The sequence below is a fragment of the Myxocyprinus asiaticus genome, chromosome 48 (assembly GCF_019703515.2).
Source record: "Myxocyprinus asiaticus isolate MX2 ecotype Aquarium Trade chromosome 48, UBuf_Myxa_2, whole genome shotgun sequence".
In the NCBI taxonomy this organism is placed as follows: Eukaryota; Metazoa; Chordata; class Actinopteri; order Cypriniformes; family Catostomidae; genus Myxocyprinus; species Myxocyprinus asiaticus.
In genome coordinates, this window is record NC_059391.1 from 11,431,238 (window position 1) to 11,442,474 (window position 11,237).

Here is an 11,237-nt window from a genome sequence, read left to right on the forward strand (position 1 = left end):
TACAGAGTATGGAAGGAAAAGACTCTTGGCAGTGTTGTTAAGCACCGCCTCTGGTATTTAACCACCACACCCTTCTCACACTCCATAGCAGGGACTGTTCTGCACAGCATCTTTTCTTTGTTGGTCACCAAGGTAAGTTAATTCATAGCTCCTTTTGTGAGGAAATTAATGCTTATAAGAAGTTAGGTTACTTTTGAAGAAGTTTTATATATAAAACTTAAGGACAGGAGTTCTGAAAATCTATTTAAAAGATGCATTCCTTGAGATAAAGTTATTTCCTGTAACAGTGCTGCTTTTATTTGCCTATAAATCAGACTCCTTTAAAACTTTTCAGACTGCTGATGTGTGTTGAAACTCACCATAGGTCAGTGAGACATGATTGAGACAGATAGCTATGGTTGTGCTTCACATACTTTTTGCTGAGAATTTACCCAGTGTGCATTCACATGGGTGTGCCTGTTTGCCTGGTTTTTAGCAGATGCCATTTTTCAAAAGTACTGTTTACTTTGAATCTGTTTTGGTATGATTGCCTAGCAACTGCAGCATGGTGTGTAGAACTAATAGCATTTTTTTTTTTTTTTTAATTCTATTTCTTAAGAGGAAAACCAGCAAGTTTGTGAAGCATTGTGAGGAGGTTTAGGGTTTTCTGTTATTAATTATAATGTTGTTGAAATCTAATGATTTACTGTAAGGATACAAGCCAAAGAGTGCAAAACTGACCGTGAGCATATCAAATACGTTTAGTGTAACAAAAATCTAAATAAAAATGAATTGCAGTCCGTTCAGATAGAGTATGAAAAAATAAAGTATTTTAGCTGCAAAAGCTTTGTCTTGTGACTCATGGAAAAACGGCATTATGACCGAATGAGGTGACATGGGTTTCCTTAAAAAGCAAGCAAATGCAAAATGGAGTAAATTGCTGTTCTCCTTGTGAGCGAGCTTGCCCACTGCTGGTACTGATCAGCCAGCCCACTGCTGTAAATGCATATTACATAACTCTTAAGCATGTGACAGTTAGACTCTCAAACAAATGTAATTAATACATTAGCTAATCCACACAGTAAAGCAGATATCACTTTGATAAATTATTACAGATTAATTACATTTAAAATTTATTTCACGTTAAATGTATTTTATTTTGATTATATTACTTAAAATTACATTTATTTTGTAACCTCATATAAAACATACATTTAAATATTAAATACTATTAATAATTTTTGAATTAGAATATAATATTTATAATATTGTTTTTATAAATTATTTGTTTTTACCATTAATTGGATATCTGTGTGTGTGTGTGTGGGTTGATGCGTTGGCATTATAGTATGTAAAAGATGAAGTACTTATAAACTGAATATATTGACATATTGGAGTTGGTTAATAGGTGTAACTGCTCTTTACAGGACATCAAGGATGGCTTTGGTTTCTGAGTTCTTAGGTCAGCTCACTCTGAATCTGGGTGGTGTAAGTTTTCATACATTCATTTTCCATATTGAAAATGCTAAAACTATATTTTGCTGTAAAGTGTTGCAAAATGGGAGTTTTGTCATGACCAAAGATGTTAAATAAATCAACGGCATCTACACACAGTTTTTTTTTTTTTTTTTTTTTTTTTTTAAGATTTACGTATTTCAACTTCATAACAAAATTCCATCAAACTGAATGGACTAATCTTTATATAAAAATAAATACATTTAAAAGAAAAAAAAAATCAATTTGATGGAACATTTTGAAAGTCAACTGCGTAGATAAACACAAAAACTAAGCTAAAAATAAGCTAAAGTGTTTCTAAGTGTATGTAGTTTTTATTTATTATTTATATGAACCTTATATAAAAGATCATGAGAAACATTCAGTTTGAGTCCTATCAAATTCTAATATTACCATATTGCTCCAACCTAGGGGGAGCCCACATACCCAACTGTGGTGCCAGCGGGTGATTTTGACCCTGATAAAGATGCTGCCAGGATTGAGACCGCTATCAAAACTAAAGGTAAAAGAGTTAAAAAGCTGCCCTAGAATTACAAACCAAGACGATGTAAGAGGGTCATTCATATTTTTGCCAAATTCCTGTCTTGTTCAAGCCTGTAATTTGTTTGTTTAATGGGTCTTCATCAAAAGACATTCAGATTTAGTTGAGAGATTTGTGCCCTTTCTTTGTGTACTATGCCCCATAATGAAGCCTAAATTTACTACAATGAGCATTACTGGTAGAAATGAGTCATCATCCTGCCTGGAAGAGTTTTAACCACATAGGGAAAATTTCCAGGCCAACCTCATAGTAGCAACCACAATACTCCTACTCCATCCATTTATATTCTGTTTTGCTTTATAAACTCACATAACATTCATGAACAGTGACTATTATATTTATAAATTTAAAGGAAAAGTATGTTCTATGTTAAAATACTTTTTTAAATCGCAGTTCAATGTACAAGTATAAGTAAGCCATTTGTGGGATGACTTGTCAAAAAGCACTGGCGCTTTCAAAACATTGTTCTGTGTTTGATAAGTTTGGCACATCTGGCTTAACTAATGGTGTGAGTTTGGGACGGGACTGTCTGTTTGTCTGCCCACTGCCATTTTTTCAGAAGGGGCAGTGTTTGGGAAGCCTATTTGGAAACAATCATTATTTTTGCAATTGAGTTTGAAGCCACTAGTGGTGCTAAAATGACACACTTCACCTATTGCCTAAATTGGTAGCTGAATTTTTAAATATGAAAATATTTTTAGGGGTGGATGAGCAAACGATAATTGATGTCCTCACTAAACGGACATACAACCAAAGACGAGAAATCGCCTTTGCATATGAGAGGACAACCAAGAAGGTCAGCAAATAAATGACATACAGTACTTCTGTGTTTAGCAACTGCAATATCCATCCTTGTCCGATTCCTGTAATAATGCTTATTCATCACACTTTTCAGGATATGATCTCAGCCCTAAAGGGGGCACTGTCTGGCTCTCTGGAAACAGTTATTCTAGGCCTCATGAAGAGCACTGCACAGTATGATGCCTCTGAAATCAAAGCCTCCATCAAGGTACTCTAAGCACTGATGGCTTTATTAATTTCCCCATATGGTTCTAGTGGTAAAACTCTATTTAATGTGCTGTTTTTCTAAGGAAACTATTGTAAAGGATTACTGCTGTGTTTGTGTTTGCAGGGTCTTGGAACAGATGAAGAGTCCCTGATTGAGATTGTCTGCTCTCGAAGCAATCCAGAGCTTGTAGAGATTAAGAAAGTCTACAAGGAATGTGAGTGTTGTTGGTCTCTGTAAGTACAGAGCTCTACTGAATCAATTATGGTTGTATTGTTGGGATAAACCTGTGTGTCCCATCACAGTGTTCAAGAAGGACCTGGAGAAGGACGTGGCTGGAGATATTTCAGGAGACTTTGCTAAGCTACTGCTAGCTTTGGTTGAGGTGGGGCAAAGCTCTTTTTCTCCTGTAGATGGACAAAAATTGAATTAAATACAGAACACGTAGTACAATCTAAAGTCTGAATTAATAGTCAGTCATAATCTTGATTTCTGTCTATTTGTAACTTTACTAATTCACAATGGACACATGACTACATTCCACATCAGACCAAGAGAGATGATCCTAGCTCTGTCGTCGACTACCAGAAAATCGACGAAGATGCCAGAGTAAGTTTTTGTGGTTTATTTCTCTGTATGCTAACACAGCATTTCATAACATGCTAATAAATTAACATCTGGATTTAATATGCTGGTTTAGCGTACCTCAGTTCCACCCAGGAATGATTACACAACTCAAAATCTTTTGCTGTGTTCTTTAAACTTTTATCAGTTAAGTTTATAACAACTAAATTATCTTAAATCATGAATGAATAATCATTTGTAGATTTAAAAAAAAAATATTTTTTTAATATTGATAAATTAATAATGTACACTACCGGTCAAAAGTTTTGAAACACTTGCCTGAAATGATTCTCATGATCTTAAAAATCTTTTGATGTGAAGGCGTATGCTTAAATGTTTGAACTTAGTTTTGTAGACAAAAATATAATTGTGCCACCATATTCATTTATTTCATTATAAAACTAAAATGTAATTACATTTTTTTTTTTTTTTTTTAAATTGATGACTTGGACCAAATAATGAAGAAAAGCAGCCAATAAGTGCCCAACATAGATGGGAACTCCTTCAATACTGTTTAAAAATCATCCCAAGGTGATACCTCAAGAAGTTGGTTGAGAAAATGTCAAGAGTTCATGTCTGCAAAATCTAGGCAAAGGGTGACTGCTTTGAAGATGCTAAAATATAACACAGTTTTGATTTATTTTGGATTTTGTTTAGTCACAACATAATTCCCATAGTTCCATTTATGTTATTCCATAGTTTTGATGACTTTACTATTATTCTAAATGTGAAGAAAAAAAAAAAATATAATAAATTATGAGTAAGTGTTTCAAAACTTTTGACCGGTAGAGTGTGTGTGTGTGTGTGTGTGTGTGTGTGTGTGTGTGTATATATATATATATATATATATATATATATTTTTTTTTTTTTTTTTTTTTTTTTTTTTTTTACTGTTATTCTACAAACTTGGTTTAGGGTTTTTCCAAAATCCCTTTACCAAGACCAATTATCAACTGCAATTCCTCCTAGAGCTTTCAAGATACATCCCGCAAACTTAGTACAGACATTCAGACTGTTCAAACTTAGGCCACATCCACACTAATCCGTTTTCATTAGACATTTTACAGCGTTTTCGAAACACTAAATTTTCGGTGGAGGAAAACGGCATTTTGGATGAGTGGAGTAAAATTGCAAATTCAAAGCGTTTTCAAACAAAAACTTATTAGTGTGGACGTGGCCTTAAGTGGGCTATATCTTTTCTAACTGATCAGACATGTGCTGCATCCAAATATCCATACTTCCCTACTATATAGTCTGCCAAAAACAGAATGCCAATGGAGTAGTATGTCCGAATCCTCAGTATTCATAAAACAGTAAGCAAGAAATACCCGGTCAGGACACTTTACAATCCCATAATGCCTCGAGAGCTAAGGCAACGTCATGTTCAAAATGCTAGATTTAAAAAAACACAGGTGAATTGTGAGTCGGGTGGCTCTTTTTAACTGTAAGTGCTATATATAAACCAAAAAAAGTTGTTCCTTGGACTTAAATCGTGCTTGTTTAACAAAACCACAGTAGATTGTTTTAGCGGTTGTTGTTCCTACATCATACATTTGGGTCACTGCACGGGTAAATACCCACATCCCCATATAAAGTATGTTTGGAATCTATTCATACTACTTGCATGCATACCTAAAGAACTTACCCAGATAGCACATGTACATCTCTGAGATGTCTCTTTTCATCTGGAAAGCATCACAATCTAATTAACACCTGCTAAACATCTTCAAAAGATCAGATTTACAAAACATTCTAAATCATAAACATCTCAAAGACATCTGCTGAATGTCTTATTGACATCCGAGACATACTTATTGAAATATTTATTATAGATGTATTGCAGGTGAGCAAACAACATAAAAAAATACATCTTCCAAATGTAAACATGCACATCAAACAGATGTCCGGGTGATGTTCGTGTGCTATCAGGGTAGTGTTTTACCGGCCGAGTAGTGAGTCCTTCATCAAATACAGTACATACCGTGAGAGTACGCGGTTTCTGATGCAGGGCTAGTTTTCCCAAAGCAAACAATAGAAAATCCCCCAAATCCCATAGACATCCATTGACAGAATGTTTAAACGGTCCAAGACTTTTCAAACTCCAATTGTCAAAAATTCAAATGTAACCAAACACACACAAGACCTTCAAACTGCTTTATGTAGCTCACTCTATCGCTCTCTCGCCAATCCATTCATCCATCCAGTTCGAATTTACAATATGTTTTAACTTCTTCCATGCAGGCCCTGTATGACGCTGGAGTCAAAAGAAAAGGCACAGATGTGAAAACCTGGATCTCCATCATGTCACAGAGAAGTGTTCCTCACCTCCAGAAAGGTTCTAGAACCTTTTAATCCTTCCTTCTATCTCATTATACAGTATAGTACTGCATACGTAATTAAAGGTGCTGTAAGCGATTTTAGCCATTCTAGAATTTCCACAAGTTGAGCTGTTGGATTAACTGTCACGAGCAGGAAAGGCGCAAAACGATTGACAGGCAGAAAGCATCATTGTCCGTGGCTCGCGGACACATTTTTGTTTGCTGTTTACAGAGTCTAAAGCTGTCACAGAGACTGGTGAGATATCTCATGACACTAATTTCTTTAATATCTAAAAATGGAGTAGTACCATTTTTTTTGCATACCTTTCCGTGAATAAATCACTTACAGCACCTTTAATGTGTCTATTGGTGGAATTAATGTGCCCATTGGTGCTGATCAGCCAGTCAAGCATAAAGCGGGGCAACATGCATATATCACAAAATAAGGTAGGTTTATGTTTGCTTTTGCAGTTTTTGAGCGATACAAGAGTTACAGCCCCTACGACATGCAGGAGAGCATCCGGAAGGAGGTGAAAGGAGATCTAGAGAAGTCCTTCCTGACACTGGGTAAGGGTGCATGAAACATTATGAACTGTCTACATGCAGTGAAATGAAAATGAATATATGAAAGGATACAGTATTATATAATGTTTCTTGATAAGAAACCTATATCATTCTACCGCTCAGTCAATGGTGTAGATTTGGCTTGAACATTGGGGGGGTTGCAGCGTGAAGCATTTTCATGTTTCCATTGATCATGGCATAAATGGGGGGGGGGGGGGGGGGTTGGTTGTTTTGATTATTGGGCGGGGTTACCTCCCCCCCCATCCCCCCTGGAATCTACGCCCTTGTGCTCAGTGCAGTCTTCTTGTTCTTCTGATACTATTCATTAATGTTCTTTAAACTACAGAATGTATTTAAGATATAGGCCATGTCCACACTAAGTTTTCGTTAAAAAGAAGAAAAAAAAAGCACTGATTTGGCTACATTTATGCCTCCCATCCACAGTAGACAGGCGTTTTCCTCAACCGAAAACGAAGACTTTCGAAAAACGCTCCTCATTACCACATGCTCTTGAAAACGATGATGATAGGAAACTGAAAACAGAGGTTCCAAAGCTAACAACCAAATCTAATATCTCTGTTCTCTTTTCCATTAGTTCAATGCTTTGAAAACAAACAGCTCTATTTCGCCAACAGACTGCTAGACGCTATGAAGGTAAAATGTGTTTCTTCCACTAACTTTGCTTTCATGTTGCTTTTTTATTCTTTCATAGGTTTGGAAAAAATAACTAAAAAGTTTGCCTCTTTGTAATCTATCTGCTTATATTGCAGATGGGTTGCGCTAGAGTTACATCAGATGGTGCTGAACGCTTTTAACTGTCTATATTGCGTATTTTCTGTCTTTTAGAGCAAAGGCGCAAAGGAAAAGTTGCTGACCCGAATCATGGTGTCTCGATGTGAGGTGGACCTGAAAAAGATCAGACAAGAGTTCAAGTTCCACCACGGGAAGTCTCTGTACCAGACCATAGCTGTAAGTTTCAGTAACGCACAAATGACCTAATGTTTGTGACTGGCTCGGCCTGTATTCTAACTACCAAGCTTCATTTGGAAGCAGATATTCCATAAAACAAAGGAATTTGTGTCCAAACATTTGGCCGGTTGTTGTGTTTGACCTCTCTGTGCTGTGATTTTCTTTAGGAGCACACAAAGGGAGATTACCAGAGAGCCCTGTTAAGTCTTTGTGGAGGAGACGACTAAACTGGACCATCATGGCTCCCGGCAGTCTCCAGGAAGGATCACGAGAAGGATTTTAACTGTGCAGGGCTAGACATAGACATCTGCTGTGCCTGGCCTTAAATTTAGTCCCTACCCTACTGCAGCTTTAGAGACAGGCAATCAGTAAACATGCACTCGCTTAGACAAGAATTAACCATGTGTTATCCATTACGGACGATTGCCCTTTGTAAGATCTAAATGTGCCATATTTGGTTTCAAACCCGATCTAGTGATAAGATCAGCAGTAAGGTGAACTGTTAATGTCACATTTTAAAGTGCTTGGTTGTTGCAAAATTACATATATTGTACGTTTATGGGCAGAAATGAGTTCCTTTACCCCATTTTCTATGCTAAGGAATAAAAAAGTGACACAATATTATTCTCCATTGGCTGTTTTTTTTATTTATTTTTTTTAAGTTTGTTACAAGGTGTTTTCAAATGAATTGCTACACTCAAACAAAAATATTTTAGCCTATTTTTAAGATTTACCTATTTCAATGTCATAAAAATTCCATCAAATTGTCTAATAATTTTTGAGTGTGTGTGTGGTGTTTTAAAGCTAAATGTCAGTTGATTTTAGGAATATGTGATTGCTTTTACTCTTTTTTACATTTTAGTAAGATTATGCTCATTGTACAGTGGCCACAAAGTATTTGAAATGTATGAATATCATTGCATTAGATACAGTGTCAAAATATCAAACCAAGTGGCATATGTGAGCATATGATCTTTTCTCATAACTAACTTTACTTTTATTAGCCAATTAATTTGCAATTACTTTTAGCAAAATGGTCACAAAGTGCACGTTCCAGTCGAAAGTGATCATCCCTAAGCCCTATATTGCCTTCAAAGACTTCACCATCCACTGTGAGAGCTGTGAAGAACTGAAAACTGTGGGGCTTAAAAAAAAGGTCATTCAGAACTCACTTTTAACGTGATTTTGATTTGAATTTTTTGTTTGAAACAACCTATCATGATTGTTCTCCATTCGAATTGCCCTCCGAAGGCATCATTTATGCCGTTTGGAATGCAGGGAAAGTCATGAAGTCAGTTTCCCTCAAGTTCACATAGGTGTAGTTCATCACATTTACTATGTTCTGTAGTTTGACTACCAGAAAATGTCTGAATTCTTCATTTTGAACAGTATTTCAGTTATTAAGAAGAAAAAAAAATATTTTAGTGAAATGTTAAGCTTGATGAACTGTACTTGTGCTAAATGTCTTTAAAATAAATTCCACTTGGTTTATATTTTGTTATCTAATGCAATGACATTCAAACATTTTTAAGTGTGGCCTAAGTGACCAAATTCTTTTTTGGGAGCTGCAAATTTTACATTGCATTAATTAGTTTGTCCACTAGAGGGCGAAAGAGCCACAGCGTCTGTAAAGCGCCGGAAACCATCTACCGCTTCCTGTGGGATTACTTTGATGTTTGCTACTGCCTTTTAAGCGTTATTTTTCATTAAATAACAAATACTTAATGTTTGATCTCCAGTGAAATTAACATATTTTATCCCTTACTTAATTTCAAAAGAAATGAGAAAGTTGTTACTCACGAATAAGGGAGCATTTCCCCTAATGTTTTGATAGTCCTCTTGTGATGAAATTAAATACGCTTTACATAGCTCAACATCTTACACATCATGGCTTGGACCATACAAGTCAAAATGTCACATTGTCATATTGAGGAGCGGCCCTGTTGCACATCATAACATAAATGCATTCATTAGAAACCACTTTCCCTGACTGTATACTTGAGGGAATCGCACATTGTATTTTAACTCCCAATCATTTCCATGATAATCACCCACAACATATTGGCAGGCCTCAGCCAGTCCATTCATTTCACTACATAAGTGGTCAATGACTCAATGTCACAGATGTGAACTCCCGCTCAAAGTGCTTCATGGGAGCAATAAAAAAAATTCACGCTGCTTTCTTCTCATTCTTCAGCGAGGCGGCTTTATTTAGATGTTTTAATCATTAGTGTGTTTTTCTGTGTTTGTTTGGTGCTAATTTTTTTAATTAAAAATGTTAATTTAACCTCCAGCTAACACGATTAGCATACCAGAGGTTTCTCCACTAGATGTTTCTCCTGTTTAGTTTGTGGTCTCTGAGGGTGAGCGATCCGCCGAAGAGTTGACAATGCATTTCTAATGGCCCCAACAGGCCTAATTCCTTCTTTCAGAGATAGAGAAACCTAATGAGAAAGGAACTTTTAGAAGTAGGGTAGAATAGAAATGAAAAATGTCCTTTTTCATGATAAATAGAATGCTCACCTCTTAACAAAGTCAGAGCTTTCTATCTAGGCAGTCATGAGACAGTTTACAAATGGATACGATTTCCTATAATGACAAAGCAAAGTACTTCATGCAATTTCAGGTGTTTTATGAAGGGATAAAGGTGTTTAAAAAAATAAATGAAATAGTTTTGTCATGATTATTAAAAAATATAGTTCAAAGCTACAGAATCATGAACAAAAAGTGAAATAAATTTTAGACTGAAAAAGGGTAAAGAACTTTAGTTTTATGACCTTTGCCAAATTGCAATTATAGTAATAGCAAAAATCTGTTTCAACTAAATAGATTTACTTTTTTGTTAAAGTAGATGAACTTGCAATTGTTGCTGACAACATTTCTCCCAAATTCCAAATAAAAATATAGTCATTTAGAGCATTTATTTGCAGAAAATGACAACTGGTCAAAATAAAAAAAAAGATGCAGTGTTTTCAGACCTCGAATAATGCAAAGAAAACAAGTACATATTCATTTTTAAACAACACAATACTAATGTTTTAACTTAGGAAGAGTTCAGAAATCAATATTTGGTGGAATAACACTGATTTTCAATCAATTGTTTGATGGCTTGTGGTCATCCATCTTCCTCTTGTTCACATTCCAAAAGTTTTTCAATGGGGTTCAGGTCTGGAGATTGGGCTGGCTGACAGGCTCTTGATCCAGTGGTCCTCCATCCACACATTGATTGACCTGGCTGTGTGGCATGGAGCATTGTCCTGTTGGACAAACCAATCCTCAGAGTTCAATCAATCTCCGGATCAATCTCCAGACCTGAACCCCATTGAAAAACTTTTGGAATGTGATCAAGAGGAAGATGGATGGCCATAAGCCATCAAACAAAGCCGCGCTGCTTGAATTTTTGCGCCAGGAGTGGCATAAAGTCACCTAACAGCAATGTGAAAGACTGGTAGAGAGCATGCCAAGACGCATGAAAACTGTGATTGAAAATCAGCTCTAAATGCTCTAAATGACAATATTTTTATTTGGAATTTGGGAGAAATGTTGTCAGTAGTTTATAGAATAAAACAAAAATGTTCATTTTACTCAAACACATACCTATAAATAGTAAATCCAGAGAAACTGAACATTTTTCCAGAGCTGTATATATAATCTGTACAGAACATATATATATATATATATATATATCAAATCTATGCTTTAAAGATAAAGATAGCAATAA

The 11,237-nt window shown here is 35.7% G+C and overlaps 1 protein-coding gene across 1 annotated transcript; it reads left to right on the forward strand.

Annotated features, from left to right (window-relative positions):
- The first annotated feature begins 26 nt into the window (after positions 1-26).
- Positions 27-8,135, forward strand: LOC127437428 (annexin A2-A-like). The gene is made up of 13 exons (XM_051692325.1): positions 27-132; positions 1,407-1,467; positions 1,906-1,996; positions 2,737-2,831; positions 2,931-3,044; positions 3,168-3,258; positions 3,347-3,426; positions 3,591-3,650; positions 5,907-6,000; positions 6,455-6,550; positions 7,143-7,201; positions 7,394-7,516; positions 7,684-8,135. The coding sequence occupies exons 2-13, from the start codon at positions 1,417-1,419 to the stop codon at positions 7,741-7,743; spliced, it is 1,014 nt and encodes a 337-aa protein (XP_051548285.1). The 5' UTR covers positions 27-132; positions 1,407-1,416; the 3' UTR covers positions 7,744-8,135.
- Positions 8,136-11,237: the final 3,102 nt, after the last annotated feature.